This window comes from Haematobia irritans, chromosome 3, assembly GCF_050003625.1.
Source record: "Haematobia irritans isolate KBUSLIRL chromosome 3, ASM5000362v1, whole genome shotgun sequence".
Lineage (NCBI taxonomy): Eukaryota > Metazoa > Arthropoda > Insecta > Diptera > Muscidae > Haematobia > Haematobia irritans.
The window spans coordinates 606,489-630,647 of NC_134399.1; the positions used below are offsets into that span (position 1 = coordinate 606,489).

General features: G+C 32.1%; 2 protein-coding genes across 2 annotated transcripts; both read right to left on the bottom strand.

Moving 5' to 3' along the window:
- Window positions 1-17,659: 17,659 nt before the first annotated feature.
- On the bottom strand, window positions 17,660-19,376 carry LOC142229786 (uncharacterized). The gene has a single exon (XM_075300364.1). It carries the CDS (start codon window positions 19,238-19,240, stop codon window positions 17,915-17,917), a length of 1,326 nt encoding a protein of 441 aa, XP_075156479.1. The 5' UTR covers window positions 19,241-19,376; the 3' UTR covers window positions 17,660-17,914.
- A 1,009-nt stretch (window positions 19,377-20,385) lies between these two features.
- On the bottom strand, window positions 20,386-21,714 carry HLH3B (Helix loop helix protein 3B). Its single transcript, XM_075300270.1, has 2 exons — window positions 21,332-21,714; window positions 20,386-21,265 (listed from the first exon to the last, which is right to left on the bottom strand). Exons 1-2 carry the CDS (start codon window positions 21,633-21,635, stop codon window positions 20,496-20,498), a joined length of 1,074 nt encoding a protein of 357 aa, XP_075156385.1. The 5' UTR covers window positions 21,636-21,714; the 3' UTR covers window positions 20,386-20,495.
- Window positions 21,715-24,159: the final 2,445 nt, after the last annotated feature.

Consider the following 24,159-nt stretch of genomic DNA (forward strand, 5'->3'; position numbering starts at 1 on the left):
TAAATTACAAATATTTTATTTTATTTACTTTTTCTAAAAAGAATTTTTTGTATTACAAAAAGTTTTGCCAATTTGAAATTTTGTGATTCGTAAGTGTTGTCTATAAGGAACACCCTAAAATTTCCATTTTTATATACATAAAAACCTTCAAATTAATATAAATAATTATATGAAACAATGTTTTGTGTACAATTCTTATATAATGCCCATAGTTTTCGTATTTGCAGTATTACTATACTAGAATTGAGGGGTATCGATTCTTCTATATTTTAAACTGGAACAAAGTACCAATAACACATTTTTATCAGATATTTTTTGATTGATTTTCTAAAGTGAAACTTGAAATTCGGTCGAGATTATGGAAATTTTTCAATAATAGAGCAGAATCTATTATTCGTGATCGTAAAAATCGACTTTCGCTTTATAATAGGCATTCAATAAATGAAGAGCATATACGTTTCTAGAAAACTCTATTTCTTGATCCCGATCTCTCTCTGTATATGCAAAATGTTTACTTAAATACTTTATCATTTCATGTATCATCTTTAAATTTTTTATTACAATATCATATTAGACATTTACTATATTGGAAGTTTCAAGTACATTTTCAATACAGCCAATATTTGTAGTTATGGTACATTTGTTTGCCAGACGTTCAGTATATATTTTGAAGAAATGTGAAAAAATTCTACGTTATAATTCTGACTATTAATTAACCTCCATTATGTCTCGCTACCCGACATATTTTAAGTCATAATTAAAAACAAATTCAAAGGTTTTAAGAAAGTTTTAGCTAGGTTTTAAAATTTTAATAGTGATGAATGAAATTGAGTTATATTCTCAATGTTTTGTGCATTCTGTTTTTACAATCATCTCTCATAATTTTCATATAAATTGATTATATAGCACTTCCAAGGGTACTGAACATAATATAACAAATCAAGAGCAATCAAACTTATAAACATTTACACAATATAAATCTATGACTTTTATTCAATTAGAAATGTAGTTGTAATCTATTTTTAAATGTACGTTACAAAACGTGGTCTTCAAAACTTCAAACTTATATAAAAACATTCAACAGTAATACATGTTAACCATTAATATATGTTAATTTACGATAATGGAAGATTTACACATAATAAAAATTAGTATATACCATTATTTTTATTACACAAAAGAGCAAAGAAATCATTAGTTCTAATCATCGTTAGCTTTGCAAAGATATTAAATAGATATACCATAAAACATTTCACAATCTTACGATATGAAAAAAATATTATTAAATTTATATAAAGAAAAGAATATAATGAAATTATAAGTAACGATATATCTTTTTTGATAAACAAGATTTTAAATAAAATATATATATATTTAAATATTTATTTTCCAAATCATTCATAATAACAACAAAAAATATGTGTTTCATTTTGGGAACAAAGTAAGAAAAGTTGAATGCAAAAATTGCTTTTCCTTCCGGACTGAACCATTCCTTTACTTGATATCTGCCGCATCAATTAACCTTAAAACTTTGAAACTATTTACAAATTGTCGATATATTTATGCACATTAAGTTCTCCACGGAAATTCGTTTCACTGAACTCTATGCTTCCCATTGCATGGCAAAATATAATTATTTTTTTAAATGCATAGTTGTGCATATTATTTTTTTATTTTTTATTTGAAATACTTTTGTTGTCTTTTTAACCAAAAAAAGTGTGTTTTATTTTGATATTATTTACATTTTAAGTCCTCGCTTAAGGTGAGTACTAAGTTCGATTTTAGCCGCTAAAGTAAAAACTAAATCAGTAAAAAAGGCATAAAATTTTACATATTTGTTGCAAATTTTATTATATGTTAACTTGATGGGGAATAGCAAATTTTCACTATATTTGAATACCTTAAATGGATTATTAAAGAAAAGTAATCGTGAATAAATTACGATTTTAGCGGCTAAACTCGAACTTAATACCTACTTTACCAGGGAATGTCAGGGGAATTCATATTTGCTTGGAATCAACTAAGGCAAGTAAATTTGATTTTTTTTGTTATATTATACTACTCTAATTCACTAGTGTGTGTTTTGCGAATATTTTTAACTTTGGTCGATATTGGCCCATTTTTATCAAATTGGTAATTTAACCTCGAGTCTGAATTTGAAATTGTATGCTGAGTTTACCACGAGTATAAAAGAATTTGATACGACATGAAGAGAATAGCAGTAAAACTAATATATTCATTTTTTTCGTAGTAAAAAAAATAAGTGCGGCTTAAATGAAATCTTAAATTTAACTTTGTGGACCTTGCCATTTGAACTGACCTTCTTGAGGGAGTATGTTTTATCAAATTTACCTGCAATACTATGTAATGCCAAGTTGACCGCCACGGCTATATACTGGTTGTTTTCTTTATTTGGTGAATTTAGAGATAAATAACAGTAACCAACATTTAAACATTTGAGAGAAACAGTACTTTTCAAAAATTTTAATTTTGAAAAAAGATGGCAAGTCGATGTCGGTTGTTTGTAATATTCAAATTTTTCTTTTGATATTGGCCAAAATCAACTCATCTGCCATTAACGGGATAGTCTAAAGGCAGATTTTTCCAACTTTTGGCAAAACGACAATAAATTGACATTCTCTCGCACTTTTAATCGATTGTCGCTTGCTTCAAGCACATCGAAAAATTCTCAATCGCCAAAACTAAAGCAATTAGCAAATTTGCAACTCTATCAATGAAAAAACTGCGGAAAATTTCGAGCTCAAAAATCTCAAGATTATCTAGAGAACATAGAGTTAACAAGAAAATGAGTAAAAATACACTCATTCGACATTAGATAGAACGAAATAATTGCAAACAATAACTCAAATGTAATCGTGTATAGTTTGGCATCTATACACTGTTAGAAAAATATGTTTTTCATATGTTCCGATAGAAACAAAATGTGTTTCGGGCACAATTTTAAAACACAATATATTTAAGTGCAAACATGTAATGTTCCTAAACTAACACTAAATGTTTGGGACATATATGTTAATATGTTAGAATATATTATGTTTGGGGCATGAATGTTTCATAAAAATCATATGTGTAAATGCAAACATATATAAATTTACAAATTTCGACTAAACATACATATGTTGTGATATTTCATTCAAAGCGACAGAGAGAGTAACATATAGAGAAAGAAATAGAGATGGAAACCGGGAGAGTTGACGAAAGATATCAACATAACACAGCGAAAGAACCAAAAGAGAATAATTTCTGTGAAACCGCTTGTATGTTGTTTCGGAAAACTGTTTTATGATAAGGCCAAAACTTTGATATGCTTAAGTCTAAATATTATTTAAGAGAATAGAAATCAAGTTTCTTCACAAAAATAACTAAAGGGCACAATACTCTTTTTAGAGTTGGAACAGTAAAATGAAATAAGGAGGAAATAGTGAAAAATTACACAGTAAAATGTATAAAAACAAAGTTTAGTTCCTCTTTATTAATAAGTAGTCCACGAGGAGTTGACGTACACCTTCAAATATAAAAGCGGGCATTAAGTTCGAGTTTTGCAGCTAAAACAATTTAAAAAGTTTATTTTCTTTAAAATGAATTATGTAAGAAATATAGAAGGCATTTTAGAGCGATGGTGTTAAATACAAGTAAAAACTGTTCACGCCTAACTAAATTTATGTTTATATTATAAAATTATTTATGTATGTATATTTATGTATACTCGACTCCACGTTCTTCTTTTGTTAGAGTTTTTGAATTCCTTCAAAATTTTAAAGTTTTGTACCAAAAACAGTTTTTTGTTACAAAATTGTTATTTTTGCAACAAAAAAATAATATTTTATCCAAAAATCAGTCAATTTCGTTTATATATAAATCTTTAATAACGCACATTTCGAAGTTTCATTATAAAAATTTAATGTAGTATAAATATAAATGTGTAAATTAAAAAAAAAAAAAAAGTGTTCGGTCGGAGCAGGGATTGAACCCACGACCCTTTGCATGCAAGGCAGACATGCTAACCACTGCTCCACGTGGCAAACAAATGTATGTTTCTGTTAAATAATGTTATGTTTGCATGGGCTCGTGGGTGCTGCAAACTATGCTATATAAATATAACTTATAACGATAAATATCTACTGGCGACAGCTACGTAGCCCAGTGGATAGTGTGTTGGCTTACAAACTGTATGGTCCTCGGTTCGATTCTCCGTGCAGGCGAAAGGTAAAATTTAAAAAATGTATAAAAGTGAATAGTTTCTTCAACATTATTTGTATTACAGAAAAAGGTGCCAAGAACTAAACTATTTCGTGGAGGTGAAAATTACGAGTATGTTAGGGAATGAGCACAATCGTCTTTACGAAAAATTCTTCCAAGCATATAACATTTTTGGGCTCAAAATGCTTCCAAACATATAATATGTTCACATAAAACAAACATATTAATGTTTCGGCAGTATCCAATAATACATGTGCTTCCTGCAAAATATGTTTGGAACATATGTTAAAGAAGCGATTTTTTTTTGAGGGTGTAGGGAATTTACCGTAGCTATTAATGTCCTGTATCATATAAAACAAATTCAACAACAACATGAGTAAAGAGTAAAAACCGAACTGCAAACCCCCATTTGGAGTATGCTTATTTCCCGAAAAACTCGAAAATACCAACTCCAAAGGGCTACAACAACAACAACGGCAATGGCATACAACACACATGCATTTAATTTCTAGCTAAAATGTTATATTGAACATAAAATGAAAGAAGAAACTTACCAAAAGTATTCGCTTACATTTAGCCAATCTGTATTAACATCGCTGTTGAAATTAATCTTCATTATATTCTTAATCGTCATTATTATTATCTGTTAAATTCATAGGCATTTGTTATTTCTTTATAATTGAGTGACTTGAAAGCACAAGTGTGTGTGTATACACACGCATAAATGTAACACAAAACAAAATTTCACATAACAAACAAACTGATCAACCACAGCAACACAAAACACCGGGCAACAACCGAACAAGGAGTGACTTGAAAGCACAAGTGTATACACATAAATGCAACACAAAACAAAATTTTACATAAACAAACAAACTGATCAACCACAGCAACACAAAACACCGGACAACGACCGAACACGGAGAGCTTAAAAACCGAACTAACAATGTTAGCGATGGTATAATAGTTGGATACCATAAATGGGTTGAGCAAAATTGTGTAACGGATGTTGATCTCCTCACACTAACACAAATGGAAACGGAAACTTGCAAACTCTCTTGACAAAAAAGAGAATGACAAATATTGAGAGCGATTTCCAATGAACTCTCCAAAGTTTACACAAATGCAGTGGTGCTAACTCCTGAAAGGCAAAAAGCACCAAAAATATATTATAAATTCTAACATACAAGTTTCCACCAAAAAAAACTTTCAAAGATGTATTATAGAACTTTTGGGTATTGATTTGATTTGTAGCATTTTATTTTTATGAATGAGTCGAAAACCTTTGTAGTTGTACCCTACTTTCTGTCATTACTTATATTCATAATTGATTATGATTATAAATATTATAAATAAATAAATAATTTTATGAAATTTTGAACCTCTATTCAAGTGTACAATTGTTTAATTTGTACTTCTTATTGTACTGTCATTCAATTCATTTTGATCACTATTGAATTTCAAATTTCATAATAAGATTTCGACATTAAATTTGGAAATATACTCTAGTTTTTTAATATTCAATTATGAGTGTTTTTGTGAATTTAATACAAACGTTTTTATTGACATATTTATCAAGTTCACAAATTCTACACTCGCCGCTAGACTTTTCAAAAGAATACCCCAAATAACAATATTGATTAAAAAACGGATTAATACTACCTTCATAACAATACAATTCTATGTTTGGCAATATACTTGAGTCTCTTAAGCTAATAGATATAACAATATTTCTAACGACATCAGATAAAAGGGGAGAGGGGATCCAAATCTCTTTCAGTTCGAACAATAAACACGGAAATGAGTAATTCTTAGAGATTCTTATATTTGCACAATTAAATGACATCGAACTGTCAACACTCTTCACTGCCTTTCATACCACATGCCGAACATTTGAAGTAAAATGCGATAAAAAAGTAAATAAAACCTCTCCACCTTAATAAGCACAGTGTCTTAATGTACTAGACTTGTTTTATTGATAAACAAAATCAAACGAAAATACATGTATGCGTTTTCCGTAATCACAGCAAAAACAAAATCACAAACAAACAGCTAAGAAATCGTTCTCTCTTGAAAAGATAAAATTTCAAGCCGTGTGCCGCCATCGTTGCTTGATACAATTACATCGGTGAAGAGGGAGAGGGATCCAATTCTCCACGCGAAACTCTCTCCCTCTCTTTCGACAAAAAAGTTTGAGAGAATTTGTACTAGTGGAATTAGATACAATCTTAATTCACCCCTTCACCAAATGCAATTGTACCAACTTTTTCTCTTACACAAATAACTCATGTGTGTCTACATCGAAGATTGATATAACAGCATTTCCAAAAACAACAGTTAAGAGGGGAAACGATGGATCCAAATTTCCTTCAGACCAAACAATAAACGCCAAAATCAGTAATTTGTAGTAGTAAATACGTATACCAACGAATACCATCCAAAAGAAATATACTTGGAAAATTACATTCGCACAATTAAATGAACCTATACAAAGAAAACTTCACCACCTTAATAAGTACAGGGTTTTAAATTGACCACAAAGCACTCGTAATTGTGTTGATCATACTTATATAGCAAAACAAACACATGCAAATAAAAAAGACAAGAAATTGTTCACTCTTGTTAAGATCAATTTTCAAGCCAAAAAAAAAACTAAGAACTAACTAACTAACTTCACAAAAAGCTATTGTACCAACTTCTTCCCACCCCACACCTAATCGTGTATGTGTTAGATATAACAGTGTATGTAATTGTGGTGATCACACTTATATAGCAAAACAAACACATGCAAATTAGAGGTGTGCGCGTGACACGAAATTCTGTGACACGCGTGATTCACACGTGAGTCGTGAACAAAATCCAAAGGAACTCTCGTGAATGTGGGTGAATGGGACTAAAATAAATATTTCGTACGTGAGCGTGCGTGAGAAATAAAATCGGTTCGTGAATGTGCGTGAATAAAATTTCTGCAAAATCACGCTCACGAAAATAATCAAGATTTAATTCACACTCGTATGTTATATGAAATTAATTTGGCTCACGAACATATTCTATTTTTGAACTTTGTTATCTTTGCTGATTACCGTTTGGAAAATATCGTGAGTCTCGTGAATTTATCGTGAATCACGTGAATTGTCGTGAATCGTGCGTGAACGTGGGTCTTTCGTGAATGTGCGTGAGTGGGATTGGCTACCACACGTATCGTGCGTGAATAAATATTTTGCTTCGTGAATTTGCGTGAGTGTGAGTGAAATTTTAGTCATTTGCATTAGAGGTGTGCTAATGCAAATAAAAAAGACAAGAAATTGTTCACTCTTGTTAAGATCAATTTTCAAGCCAAAAAAAACTAATAAACTAACTAACTAACTTCACAAAAAGCTATTGTACCAACTTCTTCCCACCCCACACCTAACCATGTATGTGTTAGATATAACAGTGCTTACAACAACATATGTGAAGAAGGAAAGGGGATCCAAATCACAGTAGCACCAATAAACATAGAAGCTCTCTCTGTATTTCGACAAGAAAGTTTGGGAGAGTCTCTAAATTATATTTGTAAATGTATTACCAATCAAATAACCTTTATTATATTTTTACAAATGTCTCATAAATATATAGATTGGAACAAGTTTGTAATGAGAACAGGATTATATTTGATTTATTTTTTTGTTTGTATTGTATTTGGTTTGAATGTTTTATGAGCAATCATTGTAATTAAAATATAAACAATTTGCTTCAATACCAAGAAAACAGCATTTAATGAAATGAGTTTCATAGGAGGGAAAGAACTGTTGAAATAAATAAAAGACTTACCCAAATGTTTGCTCAATGGTGTATCTATCACGTGTGCAATATTTATTATTATGTTATTTCATTTCTTTCCACTGGAATCGTGTGTAAATATCCCGCTCTTGTTTATCTTTACCATTATTCTTATTTATAAATTACACAACAACAATATTAACTAAACAACAAAAACCACATCCTTTTTTTCACTTAAACTCAAAATATTATATTATGATTTTTTCTTCAATAACAATATCCCTTTTGGCACTCAAACTCCAAAAAAACAATTCACCGATCGCTAACGCACGAGTAAACGGAACAATGCAAAAAACCGTACTGACAATGCAATTACATTTTTCGTTATTGGATACCACGAAAAACCCATCCTGCATAGAAAAAAACAGAGTGAGAGAGAGAGGGGACACATTAGCTATTGCTGTAAATATGCTTTTCTCCACACATCCCTTCCCCAAATGGCGATTGTGTCCACTTGCTCTCTTTACTTTGACTATGAATTCTCTTTACATTAACTATGAATTTTTCTCAACAACAATATCCCTTTTGGCACTCAAACTCGAATATATAAAAAAATTTCACCGATCGCTAACGCACGAGTAAACCGAACAATGCAATTACATTTTTCGTTATTGGATACCACTAAAAACCCACCCTACATTGTAACAGAGTTAGAGAGAGAGAGAAAGAGGACACATTAGCACTTGCTGTAAATAAATATGCATTTTCTCCAAACATCCCTTCTCCAAATGGCGATTGTGAGCACTTGCTCTCTTTACTTTGCAGATTGGCTATTTCATGGTATCCAATATCGAAAAATTCTTTGCATCGTCAGTTGCGTTTTTTACATTGCGATATTCGGTTTACTCGTGCCGTGGTTATCCGAGAAAGTTTTTCATATTTGAGTTCAAGTGCCAAAAGGGATATAGTTATTGAGAAAAAATCGTTTTCAAAAGCAATTTACAAACTCCCGTAATGTTTTTTGTTGAAAGAGGGGAAGAGAGGGTTTACGTGTTTTTTATTTCAATTGAATGAGATTGTGATCCCTTTTCTCTATTTTTATTATGTCGCACAACAATTGTGGCACACATACACAGTTAGTTTTATATTGTATGTTTATGATATATATGTGTACTTACATACATACCTACACAAATAAATCCTCTCCCCCTTAATAACTACATTGTCTTAATGAACTAGACTTGTTTTATTGATAAACAAAAATCAAACGAAAATCATATATATGTATGCGTTTTCGGTAATCACAGCAAAAACAAAATCACCAACAAAAAGCTAAGATGTCGTTCCCACTTGAAAAAATAAAACACAACCCCTACAATATAAAACTAACAGTGTATGTGTACCACCATCGTTGCTGGATACAACTACTTAGGTGAAGTGGGAGAGGGATCCAAATCTCCGCTCGAAACTCTCTCCCTCTCTTTCTTAAATGAGATAAATATTCCTTTCCACAAATATACATTCACAAAAAGCTATTGTACAAACTTCTAGAATCTCTCTCTGTATTTCGACAAGAAAGTTTTGGAGAGTTTCTAAATTATAAATGCAAAGGTATTACCAATCAAATAACCTTATGTATTTACAGATGTGTAATGTGAACAATTAATTCAAATAAGTTAAAATAAATAAAAGACTTACCCAAATGTTTACTCAAAGGCTATCACGTGTGCAATATTTATTATTATGTTATTTTATTTCTTCCCACTGGAATCGTGTGTAATGAGTTCTTTGTAAAATATACAATGGCTATTACCGTTTAATATCCCGCTCTTGTATATCTTTACCACTATTCTTATTTATAAATAATTGTATTTAAACACAACAACAACAATATTAGATAAACAACAAAAACCACATCATTTTTTTCACTTAAACTCAAAACATTAAAATGCATTAAATCTGAACTTTTCCTCAATAACAATATCCCTTTTGGCACTCAAACTTAAAAAATATAAAACATTTCACCGATCGCTAACGCACGAGTAAACCGAGCAATGCAAAAAACCGTACTGACAATGCAATTACATTTTTCGTTATTGGATACCACGAAAAACCCACACCATACATATTAAAAATAGTGAGAGAGAGGCGACACATTAGCTATTGCTGCAAATATGCGTTTTCTCCAAACATCCCTTCCCAAAATGGCGATTGTGACCACTTGCTCTCTTTACTTTGCAGATTGGCAATTTCATGGTATCCACTATCGAAAAATTCTTTGCATCGTCAGTTGCGTTTTTTACATTGCGATATTCGGTTTACTCGTGCCGTGGTGATCGGAGATAGTTTTTCATATTTGAGTTTATGTGTCAAAAGGGATATTGTTATTAAGGAAAAATTCGTTATCAAATGCAATTTTCAATTAATCGTAATGTGTTTTTTTTTTATCGAAAGAGTTTCCGTGTGTATTGTATCCATTGGATAAGATTGTGATCCCCTTTCCATCTTCTCTATTTTTGTTATGTCGTACAACGATTGTGGCACACACACACTGTTAGTTTTATATTGCATGTTTTTGCTATACATGCGTAATTACATACATACATACACAAATATGATTTTCGCTTAAAACAAGTCTAGTACATTGTGGATAATTTAAGAAACTGTACTCGCTAAGGGGGAAAAGTGTTTTTGTTTTTATTTTTATCGGATTTTGTTCCTTGAAAGGCAGTGACTTAAATGTGCGAATGTATTTTCCAAGTATATTTGCGGCGTATGCTATTCGTTGATATACATACTTACTATTAGAAATTGTTCAAGTATGTTTTTGATTATTTACCATTGGTGAACGGCTATAGTGATTGCATTGAGCAGATATTTGGGTAAGTCTTTGATTTGTTATATTTGAATTAATTTACATATGTGTCTTTTTTAATACTCTGACTTAGTAACGCTTTCATTCAACGGTTTTGTAGTAGTATTTAAGCATATTTTGTTGTTGTTGTTATTCTCTCTTTAATCTCTTTCATGGCTGCCATCGAACTCCAAAAGTTCCCTTCATTATCTAATATAGTGGTAGTGAAACGCAATGACATACAACACACATGCATTTAATTTCTAACTAAACTGTTATATTGAACATAAAATCAAAGAAGAAACTTACCAAAAGTATTCGCTTACATTTATCCAATCTGTATTAACATCGCTGTTGAAATTAATCTTTATTATATTCTTAATCGTCATTATTATCTGTTAAATTCATAGGCATTTGTTATTTCTTTATAATTGAGTGACTTTAAAGCACAAGTGTGTGTGTATACACACGCATAAATGTAACACAAAACAAAATTTCACATAACAAACAAACTGATCAACCACAGCAACACAAAACACCGGGCAACAACCGAACAAGGAGTGACTTGAAAGCACAAGTGTATACACATAAATGCAACACAAAACAAAATTTTACATAAACAAACAAACTGATCAACCACAGCAACACAAAACACCGGACAACGACCGAACACGGAGAGCTTAAAAACCGAACTAACAATGTTAGCGATGGTATAGCAGCAACACAAAACACCGGACAACGACCGAACACGGAGAGCTTAAAAACCGAACTAACAATGTTAGCGATGGTATAGTAGTTGGATACCATAAATGGGTTGAGCAAAATTGTGTAACGGATGTTGATCTCCTCACACTAACACAAATGGAAACGGAAACTTGCAAACTCTCTTGACAAAAAAGAGAATGACAAATATTGAGAGCGATTTGCAATGAACTCTCCAAAGTTTACACAAATGCAGTGGTGCTAACTCCTGAAAGGCAAAAAGCACCAAAAATATATTATAAATTCTAACATACCAGTTTCCACCAAAAAAACTTTCAATGATGTATTATAGAACTTTTGGGTATTGATTTGATTTGTAGCATTTTATTTTTATGAATGAGTCGAAAACCTTTGTAGTTGTACCCTACTTTCTGTCATTACTTATATTCATGTTGTTGTTGTTGTTGTAGCCCTTTGGAGTTGGTATTTTCGGGAAATAAGCATACTCCAAATGGGGGTTTGCAGTCCTTGGTTGTAAACCCTGTGTCCGCCCCGGGCCGTAGACCCGACTGCAACGAGGGCGGACTTATATTCATAATTGATTATGCTTATAAATATTATAAATAAATAAATCATTTTATGAAATTTTGAACCTCTATTCAAGTGCGCAGTTGTTTAGTTTGTACTTCTTATTGTACTGTCATTCAATTCATTTTGATCAGTAATGAATTTCAAATTTCAAAATAAGATTTCGACATTAAATTTGGAAATATTCTCTAGTTTTTTAATATTCAATTATGAGTGTTTTTGTGAATTTAATACAAACGTTTTTAATGACATCTTTATCAAGTTCACAATTCTACACTCGTCCCTAGACTTTTCAAAAGAATACCCCAAATAACAATATTGATTAAAAAAAGGATCAATACTACCTTCATAACAATACAATTCTATGTTTAGCATTATAGTTGAGCCTCTTAAGCTAATGGATATAACAATATTTCTAACAGCATCAGATAAAAGGGAGAGGGGATCCAAATCTCTTTCAGTTGGAACAATAAACACGGAAATGAGTAATTCTTAGAGATTCTTGTATTCGCACAATTAAATGACATCGAACTGCCAACACTCTTCACTGCCTTTCATACCACATGCCGAACATTTGAAGTAAAATCCGACAAAAAAGTAAATAAAACCTCTCCACCTTAATAAGCACAGTGTCTTAATGTACTAGACTTGTTTTATTGATAAACAAAATCAAACAAAAATACATGTATGCGTTTTCGGTAATCACAGCAAAAACAAAATCACAAACAAAAAGCTAAGAAATCGTTCTCTCTTCAAAAGATTCAAGCCGAAAAACAACCCCAACAATATAAAACTAACAGTGTATGTGTGTCGTTGCTTGATACAATTACATAGGTGAAGAGGGAGAGGGATCCAATTCTCCACGCGAAACTCTCCCTCTCTTTCGACAAAAAAAAAGTTTGAGAGAATTTGTAATAGTGGAATACCCCCTCACCAAATGCAATTGTACCAACGTTTTCTCTTACACAAATAACTCATGTGTGTCTACATCGAAGATTGATATAACAGCATTTCCAAAAACAACAGTTAAGAGGGGAAATGATGGATCCAAATTTCCTTCAGACCAAACAATAAACGCCAAAATGAGTAATTTGTAGTAGTTGGTAATGTATACCAAAGAATAGCATCCAAAAGAAATATACTTGGAAAATTACATTCGCACAATTAAATGAATCTATACAAAGAAAACTTCACCACCTTAATAAGTACAGGGTTTTAAATTGACCACAAAGTACTCGTAATTGTGTTGATCACACTTATATAGCAAAACAAACACATGCAAATAAAAAAGACAAGAAATTGTTCACTCTTGTTAAGATCAATTTTCAAGCCAAAAAAAACTAAGAAACTAACTAACTAACTTCACAAAAAGCTATTGTACCAACTTCTTCCCACCCCACACCTAATCGTGTATGTGTTAGATATAACAGTGCTTACAACAACATATGTGACGAGGGCAAGGGGATCCAAATCACAGTAGCACGAATAAACATAGAAGCTCTCTATGTATTTCGACAAGAAAGTTTGGGAGAGTCTCTAAATTATATTTGTAAATGTATTACCAATCAAATAACCTTTCTTATATTTTTACAAATGTCTCATAAATATATAGATTGGAACAAGTTTGTAATGAGAACAGGATTATATTTGATTTAGTTTTTTGTTTGTACTGTATTTGGTTTGAATGTTTTATGAGCAATCATTGTAATTAAAATATAAACAATTTGCTTCAATACCAAGAAAACAGCATTTAATGAAATGAGTTTCATAGGAGGGAATGAACTGTTGAAATAAATAAAAGACTTACCCAAATGTTTGCTCAATGGTGTATCTATCACGTGTGCAATATTTATTATTATGTTATTTCATTTCTTTCCACTGGAATCGTGTGTAAATATCCCGCTCTTGTTTATCTTTACCATTATTCTTATTTATAAATTACACAACAACAATATTAACTAAACAACAAAAACCACATCCTTTTTTTCACTTAAACTCAAAATATGATTTTTTCTTCAATAACAATATCCCTTTTGGCACTCAAACTCCAAAAAAAAATTCACCGATCGCTAACGCACGAGTAAACGGAACAATGCAAAAAACCGTACTGACAATGCAATTACATTTTTCGTTATTGGATACCATGAAAAACCCATCCTACATCGAAAAAACAGAGTGAGAGAGAGAAAGGGGACACATTAGCTATTGCTGTAAATATGCTTTTCTCCACACATCCCTTCCCCAAATGGCGATTGTGACCACTTGCTCTCTTTACTTTGACTATGAATTCTCTTTACATTAACTATGGATTTTTCTCAACAACAATATCCCTTTTGGCACTCAAACTCGAATATATAAAAAACTTGCACCGATCGCTAACGCACGAGTAAACCGAACAATGCAATTACATTGTTCGTTATTGGATACAACGAAAAACCCACCCTACATAGTAACAGAGTGAAAAAGAGAAAGAGGACACATTAGCTCTTGCTGTAAATATGCATTTTCTCCAAACAAATGGCGATTGTGAGCACTTGCTCTCTTTACTTTGCAGATTGGCTATTTCATGGTATCCAATATCGAAAAATTCTTTGCATCGTCAGTTGCGTTTTTTACATTGCGATATTCGGTTTACTCGTGACGTGGTTATCCGAGAATGTTTTTCATATTTAAGTTTAAGTGCCAAAAGGGATATGGTTATTGAAAAAAAAATCGTTATCAAATGCAATTTACAAACTCTCGTAATGTTTTTTGTTGAAAGAGGGGAAGAGAGGGTTTACGTGTTTATTCTCTATTTTTATTATGTCGCACAACAATTGTGGCACACATACACAGTTACTTTTATATTGTATGTTTATGATATACATGTGTACTTACATACATATATGTATGTACATACATATATGTACACAAATATGATTTTCGCTTAAAGCGAGTCTAGTACATTGTGCATAATTTAAGAAACTGTACTCGCTAAGGTGGAAAAGTGTTTTTATTTTTTTATTTTTATCTGATTTTACTCTCTGAATGGCAGAAAGAAATGTGCGAATGTATTTTCCAAGTATGTTTGCGGCGTATGCTATTCGTTGGTATACATACTTACTATTAGAAATTGTTCAAATATGTTTTTGATTATTTACCATTGGTGAACGGCTATAGTGATTGCATTGAGCAGATATTTGGGTAAGTCTTTGATTTGTTATATTTGAATTAATTTACATGTGTGTCTTTTTTAATACTCTGACTTAGTAACGCTTGCATTCAATGGTTTTGTAGTAGTATTTAAGCATATTTTTTTTTTTGTTATTCAAAATTATTGTCCAACTAAAACTAAATACAATCTTATTGAACACATTACTAAATTCTTCTATTCCAATTTGTATTTCTACGATATATATACAGTGTTAAAAGAGGGTATTTAATTTATAACCATCAAAACAATAACTAATTGTCAAGTGATTTCTTGGACCCCCTTTCCCTTTTACCTGTTGTTGTTATATACACCCACAATGTAGTTGATGCTGTTAGTTGTGGGGAGAGTGGAAGTTGGTACAATCGTAATTGGGGAAGGAATGGGAATGTGGGAGAACAATATTTCTTTCATTTAAGATTGTATACACTTGCTCCAGCTCTGTTGCAAATTATATTTCTATTAAAAATATCTAAAAATTTATATTTTTATGAAGCATATCTAAAAAGTTAAAACGGGTGAAATATCGCACTACATGATTTGGAATAGTGAACATTTTTTGTCCCGGCAACAGTTTAATTAAAAAATATTTAACTAAAATGTAAACTACGATCTCCGTGTTTTCTCTCCGTCATGGAGACTTGTTTCGAAATGTTATTGCATCAAAATATTATAAAAATAATAGTTTTTGTTTTCTTTATTTTTATATTTTTTTTTAACGTTTGAAGTGTTTTTGAGGTCCAAGTGTACCATTCCGCTGTCTTGGGTTTACTGCAACTGTAATTCTAGTTTCAGTTAGATCAGAGTGAATTTATTTACGATTTAAGACAGTAAATTTATTTACGCTTTACGACGATTTACTACAGTAGTCAGTGCCTGCTGTTATATTTTTGTACTTCTGGGTCTAGCGAACAAGAAATTGTTGATTTTAGAATGTTACCCGAAGAGTGTTCTCTAATAATGGCTGTTATTTAGTAGCCGAATTAATGTTTTATTTGCCGTAATAGCAAATATGAGATGATTTTTCCGAATTTCATTTTAATGAAAACGTTTGAAGGTAAAGGTGGGTATTAAGTTCGAGTTTAGCCGCTAAAATCGTCATTTTCTCATGATTACTTTTCTTTAATAATCCATTTTAAGGAATACAAACTTTGTGAAAATTTGCTTTGGGCTTTTCCCCATCAAGTTATAAAAAAATTTGCAACAAATATGTATAATTTTATGACTTTTTCTTACTGATTTAGTTTTCACTTTAGCGATTTTAGCGGCTAATCTCGAACTTAGTACCCACCTTAAGAAAGTGTTTTGATGAGTGTTGACAAAATAAAATTCATTCATGTTTTTACATTTTATTTTGGATTTCATCTGTGAAAAACCATGTAACATCAATCAATTTCGTCTTTTTTAGTGCAATTTTGTCCTTATAGTCATTTCAAAATATCGTTATCATTGAACATAAAACAGAATCGATCCAATCCTAAGTACGAGAATATAATTAGAACCTAAACTATTATTAACTGTTTTTAGTTAACATGACATCTTTTTTTCTAAAAAATCTAAAAATATTAATTTATTTCTTTACTCTTTTAAAACAATAGTTAAGTTTTCTGACTAATATGTTTTCTATTGCTGAAATAGCAAACACGACTGCACGGACGAAAAAGACTATTTTTCATATGTTTGGGTGTAAAAATTTATGTTTGGAACTCAAATTTTTTAACACAATATTTTTAAGTGCATGCATATAATGTTCATTAACTAGCATAACATATTATGTTTGGGACATAAAATGTTTGTAAATATAATATGCTTAGATGAAAAAATATTATGTTTGGGACATAAAATGTTTGTAAATATAATATGCTTAGATGAAAACATATAGTAATTTGGAAATAGCCTATAAACATATATGTGTTTAGAAAGAGAGATCTAGAGACATATAGTGATTTGGAAATAGCCTATAAACATATATGTGTTTAGAAAGAGACCTAGAGAGTATGCTGCAAGTAAAATAATGGAAGTATCCAATTGGCGCCTTAAAAATATGTCCATACAGAGAAAATTTCATTAAAATATTTTACTACCAGTGTATGCCCTAAGGTGAAACATAATATGTTTGAACAATACAAACAATATTTTATTTGGACCAATCCTGAAAATATTTATGCTTGAAGCAAAATGTGTTTGGGGTATATGTTACAGAAGCGATTTTTTTTTGAGGGTGTGCTTCCCCTTTTTTAGTAGACAAAATCTGACTAACTTTTTTGCTGTTGCTACAGTGTGTATGTATCCGTCAGTTTTGTTTGGCCGTTTTCCGAAATATCTACTCGATTAAAAATATATTTTATATGTTATATTATTACATTTATTAATATTTGTATGTTATTTTAATAATTATGTAGGGTATATACTAATTAGTCTTAATACAACCACTCACACATATAGTATTTGGGTAACATTTTTATTTGTGATTGTATGTTACTCTAAATGTTACTCTAAGCAGAAATACTCGAAAATTCCTTTCTATTCTAATTGATCCTTTAAAACTAAGCATATGAGATAAACCAGTCGCTTCGGCTAATTTTAGCCCAATTTCATTAGAAAAAGAACGTCTCACCGTCATCTTCACAATTGCTGAGTGTTCTTTCAAATTTCCTTATTCGTTGATACCATTCAGGGTCTTTGCGACATACCTCCTCAGGGCGACCACCGTTGTGACGATAGAGATATTCGGTAATGCCATGACCCTGCTTACCATTAACTGTACAGCGGAAGAATTGATCGTAGACCTTTGACTCCCAATTACCACCAAGATAACGTATTCCACAGTCCTCTACTTTAATTTGCAAAAAATACTTGGTGCTTGCTGTGCGAATTATGAAATTTTGATGATTTGGTGGCACACCCTTTTCTCCGTAGGAATATAGCTCAAAGTTAGACTTCGTTATAGGTTCGTATTCACCCGAACTACTGCAAACATAGCCTACTTTCAGTGAAGACAAAAAGAAAGAAGGCTGAGAAAGATTACCCACAACTATGGTTGTGCCATCTTCCAGGAATAAAGAGAAGTACACATAGCGATTAATAGTCGATAGGCAACGATCCGTTCCAAAGCTATGGTCGCGTATACAGTTCATTTTTAGCTCTTTATTGCCCCTCTGATCCACCTGTAGGTTACCTTTTAATGTGCCTACTTGTTCGTAGTGTGTGCGACTCTCGAGAATTTTGTCTACGTTGGCACACATAATGTAGAAGGACTCATTCCAAGACTCACGGGCGGTAGCGTCTGCTATTAGTGAAGAACTGAGATCACGATTATAATCGAAATGTCTTAACTCAGAGGAAAATTCCAAGTTCAGCTTTACGTTGAATATTTTTCTTTCGGATACCTGCTCTAAAGGTCCTTCGTATATAATATTCCAGGTTTTCATTGGTTTTTTGGGGGAAATGTGGAGACCGTTGCCCTTAAACTCTGTGCTTTCTTCGTCGCCATCTGTCGTGAAGTATAACATATCCGGAAGATTCGGTGATGCCAGTCTGCCATAATCTGGAAGCCACAAAAATATACAGGACTTAATGATTCCTCGACGGCGCCTTTCAAAAGTAATCAATAACTTTTCTCCCTTTATGTTGGCGGCCATAAATGAAACAACATCATACGACTTCGGATGTTCGGACATTACTTGAGGCCTTTCCAAAGAATCCAAATTCAATTTGTCTTCTTCATCGCGATATAGTTTTCTACGCATACGCTTTAAAACCACTAAAGCTATAACATACTTCAGATGATAGCATAAACCCTTTCGGGGATAAATACCGAAAATCTTTTTTGAATTTAATCTCAGCAGTAGCAACACCACTAGGATAAGACACACAAAAAAGGCCGCAGCTAAGCCCATGGATATCACTATATATTCCGCCATCTGATCACCGTTATTAGATCCACTCACGAAACAAGTTCAGTCAATTGCAACGTCAATACGTGACTGACTGAGGGATTTGCAAAATTGCCCATTATTCTTTACAATCGATCGATTGGTTATTCATTTTGACATAATCTCATACTTTTACTGCCGAGAACTGGGTGCTCTGATTACCTTAGGTCTGGTTGGTGCTTTTGTGTTGACGCTTTTTATTTCTGCGGTTCCCGATAAGATTCCTTTCACCAATTGTTGATGTGCGTTTGTATGGAAATTGCCAAGGAGATATGATTGCTTATCATCAGTTGGGTTTTCTTGACTGATTTCAGTTTGCAGCACTATAGAACCACACGCATAAAGTCCTATCTACAAAATTCTACGAAAATACTATGCACCCCGTCACTCTTGCCTAATGTCATTATCACTTTCCGTACAAACACCACTTCAGAGATAATCGTCCCAGAGATTGTTTCTTTTGGTATTTTTGTTTTATTACATTACGATTTGATATCAATTGTTTCCCTACTGTTTAACAGATTGGCGAAATCCAATTAGCCATGATTTATGAGACCTGTGACAAATCAGACTCAGCTGTTAGTCGTTCTGTTATAAAGAGCGATTGGAGAGCTACAAGTTTTATGGTCAAAATTGCGATAAAAATTCGAAAACGCCTTATGCTTATTTGGTGAGAAATGTACGCATTCTGCACTCGAGTATCTAAGAATATTTGAGACTCAGCGGAAAAAAACAATAGGTAAACAAATGGAGAAGAAGTTAAAATTATACAATAATGACACCAATTTTACGGTGATAGTACGTTTCTTCAACTTTTTCCATTAAACCAAATAGGAAGGCATCCATTTTGTGTTGGTATTGAGGAATAACAGTTTTTCCCAAAAGCAAATATGTTGCATGTATCCCTTGCAAGTATAACATACTCCTTCATTGATCTGTGTGTACTCAGCTGTAAGAACGAAGTCACTTATCCCCATGTACCTCATGGGATGACCGTTGGAAATGTATGTTTAACTTGAAGGATTTTTATAAATATGGGATGTATGAAATTAACATATGCGGTGTCTTTCATTATTTATCGACAGGACGACAGACCAACGCACAGCGGAGTCAAAGAAATTCGAGATGAACTCAATGTTTAAAAACTAATTTCTTTTATTGTCGAAACTTTCTTGGGTAACCACTTAGAGTGGTTGACAAGCACATTTGCACATTCTTCTAAAATAATTCCATTCTACACAGTTTATATACGATTTCCTGAGCTGGAGGATATGGCAGAGTTACCATTATCCTTCTTACGTTTCTTGTCATCTTTCAAGACATTGTCTTCACCAGATTTTCGTTTACAAGTTTTAAGGAGTTTAGCTGGAGCAATAGAACTTCGTGATGTAGATAATGGCAGTGATTGGGTTATGGGCACATGTGAACCCCCCCGACCAACCTGTGATATAGAAGTATCTGGAACATCAGCTAATTCAGTTTTTATAAAATGTGTAACCATGGAAGGCATTGGTGCAATCATCAGCAAATTATTATTCACATTTGCACCATGTTGGGTATGACTAGGACCTGTAAACTTGTTTCCTATTCGCTTCGTGCCGGATCCTCCGTTAGCACTTCCATTTATATGACCATTTAGAGTGATTGCACGGTTATTGTTATTGGGTTCATTTTCCTCTTGTTGTTGTTTTTCATCTTGTTCCTTTTGCCACTCCAGAACACGGGTCAAAAGTTTTATATATCTTATGGCTGAGCGTAGAATTTCATTTTTTGATAATTTTTTATCTGGAGGATGGGTGGGAACCAGCTTACGTAGTTCGGCAAAAGCACTAGAAACATTTTGTTGACGCCATCGTTCACGGGTATTAGTGAAAACTTTACGCACTAAAGGAAACCCGTTTTTATCAAACACTTCTGGCGTAGATGACCCTAAAGGGGCGAGTAATGGTGGGGATGAGCCACCCATGGGAAGACAATTTCTCGGTGATATTGAGGGGCGCCTAAGGTTAGGTGCTGGAATGTTAGAAAAAATAAAAAAAAAATAGTATCTTTCTTTTGTGTATCGTTAATTAGAAATACCTTCATTTTGTGTTCCATTTAAGAGCACACAGTTGGGAAATTCTTCGTCATCTTCTTCGGTATCATTAAGAGAAAAATCCGACAATTCTCCATCAGATAGATTTTCCAATTTTGGATTTATGAAACTCTGAGAGCTTTGATTATGTATTAAAGCTGGTGGTTTCCCACACATAGAGCGTGTGGAATTTGGATGAGATGCAGTTTGTAATTCCGAACTGGAGTCCACGACAGGAGTCATTTCGATAGTCTTTTCCCCATCCAAAGCTTTCTTGGCTTGCCTATCCTCGTTTTCTGACCAAGCCATAATTATATTAAATAGCTAACCAATTTCCAATTGAAAATGCTTTCTCGTCCCAGTCGATCTTCTTCGGAGCTCTATCTAATTGGAAATGTCCTTAAATACTCAAACATCCTTTTATTTGTATCGCCAGTTTTATAGATTTCACACACATACTCAAGCACCCTCACCTCGTAATTGCAATGTCCTGCTGAAAACTACCACCATATATTTTGTTCGTGTGAATATCTCTCAAGGAGGCGGTGCTTAGCACCATTTATGACAACAATGTCGGTTGCGAGACGAGTGTTTGGATGCTGATAAGGAAAACAACCCTTACTCTAAAATAGTCCACAGGTTTACAAGAATCTGATGGCATTCGAATGAAAAATGTAGGAAATTTACACAAGTATATAAAACAAAAATAAGCTCAGGGAAAAAATCAAAATCTAAAATGTAGTAAATTTTTACAAATTATTTTGAGGGTTCGTACACAGAAAAAATCAATAAATTAAATCAACAAAAAATGAATTGAAAGTGCCGATGAAATCAATCGGGTATATTTATTTCTAATTAATGCTGTTATACATACTACCACTGAAGCAATTTCAATTAAAAAATAATTGATTTTTATTAATTGGATTAAATCAGAAAAACAAACTTTTCTGTGTTAGCATATTGCCTTGCATATACTGAAAAAACAGTGGACTCACCAGAAAGAAAATTTTTAGTTAATTTTACAAAATTTAGATTATTTATAGAAAATTTTAACAAAACAAATACAAGAAAATTATTAGACATAATTAATTTTTTCACTTGTTAAGAAAATTTTGTGGTTTGAAGGAAAAATTTGAAGTTCAAAATTGCAAGAATGTCTTTAGTACCATACGAAGTTTAAGATGGGCGCATTTGTAGTTATATTTACAAATTTAATGAAATATTGAACTATTTTGTAAGAAGTACGAGTTTAGTAAATCTTTATGCTTAATTTGTAAATATACGCAAAAAAATTATTAGAGTAACGGAAACTTTCTCCAAACATAATAATTCCATGAACTAAAATAAAGTTAAATTGGCTTTAGAATAGAGGGTTCACCTATTTTAAGCGTACGTATATAAAGTGTTTTATGGAAAAAATGAATTACGTCGTGAAAAAATTCCAATAACATAAAACGTGATTTATTCTTAATTTACTGAAGTTCTGACAAGTTCAGCAAAAATTAACTAAAAGTAAAAAATCTCATTGGCGGCAAATCATTACCATAAAAATGTTTACTTGGATCCAAAGATCTTGACCTTCCCTTAAGGATTTTTGTATTAATTCCGAGCCAAAGATGCTGCTTCTAAAAATACTTGTTTAGGGACCCATTTATCTTCCTAGGAGCAGTAAAATTAGGATACAGAACTAATTTATCGATTTTTAAAATTTTGTGCGATATAATATTAAAGATTTTCACGTACAAAACACCAGTTCAAAAATTCAAATTAAAACAGGTACTCCAAATTAAAAATAAATGTTTTCTTAATTCCAAATAAACTTTAATCAAAATGTGCAATATCCTTTAAAAAAGTCTTAGTCTATATTTGAAGCATTTTTATCCTAAACCTAAATATTAAATACTGATGTTAATTTAAAGACGATTTCTTTAATTCAAAAATGTTTTTCTTTACTTTAAGGAAAATGTTGCCTAGCTCGAGGGCATATGACCTTAACGGAGGGATGCAAATTTTCAAGATTCGTGTCCTAAATATAAAAAAACAATTTTTGAAGCAAATATCATAAACTTTCATTTAACTTTGCTATTTTAAAGAAATTTTTCCTTCATATTGTGTGAATTGCGTGTCCTAAACTTTAGGTTGCATAATGTTTCAGGTTAATTTTTCATTTAGTGTACAATAGAACCCATGAGTTCAATCCCACTTTCGACCTAAAGGTGGGTACTATGTTTGGTTTTCGAGTTGAAAATCACTTTATTTTCGCGATTACTTTTCCTAAAATAAAAAAAAAATAATAATAGAAAACAAACATATTCGCGTAAAGTCTCGCCGAAATCTAGAGGAACAAGAAACTGCGCATCAATTGAGTTAATTTATCTGCTTTATATTGAAGTAAGCGCCAACATTTCAACGCGAAAAGCGAACGTAGTACTGACCACAACACTAAAACAATTTTCAGCGGTGGATTATCCCCTATCACCAATTCTGGTTATAGTGTTTCAAAGCTTCTCTAATTTGTTTCAGCTCAAGCATAAAATCGGGCAGCACTCGTTGGTACACTGAAAAAAAGCATACCCGGTTCCAAAGATTTTGTCTTTACTTTAAAAAATTTGGTATTGATTCCGAGCCAAAGAAGCGGAGAATACAAGTAAGGATACCTTTAAGACACAATTCTCTTTTAAAATCGTGTTTTGTGTACTTGCTTCTAGGAAACAAATTTTAATTTTTCGTTTTTCAGCTTTTTTTCTTCATATACTATCAAAGTCCTTTAAAAACAAGTTAACGGCGACTTTATTTTCCAAATTAAGACTCGACTTCTAGTAGAAATTATGCT

Excerpts from the sequence above, each read along its gene's own strand:
- LOC142229786 (XM_075300364.1), bottom strand. The coding sequence starts at position 19,240 with ATGGCGGAATATATAGTGATATCCATGGGCTTAGCTGCGGCCTTTTTT.
- HLH3B (XM_075300270.1), bottom strand. The coding sequence starts at position 21,635 with ATGGCTTGGTCAGAAAACGAGGATAGGCAAGCCAAGAAAGCTTTGGAT. Across the intron at positions 21,266-21,331 it reads AAATGGAACACAAAATGAAG|CACCTAACCTTAGGCGCCCC; the intron begins GTATTTCTAATT and ends CTAACATTCCAG.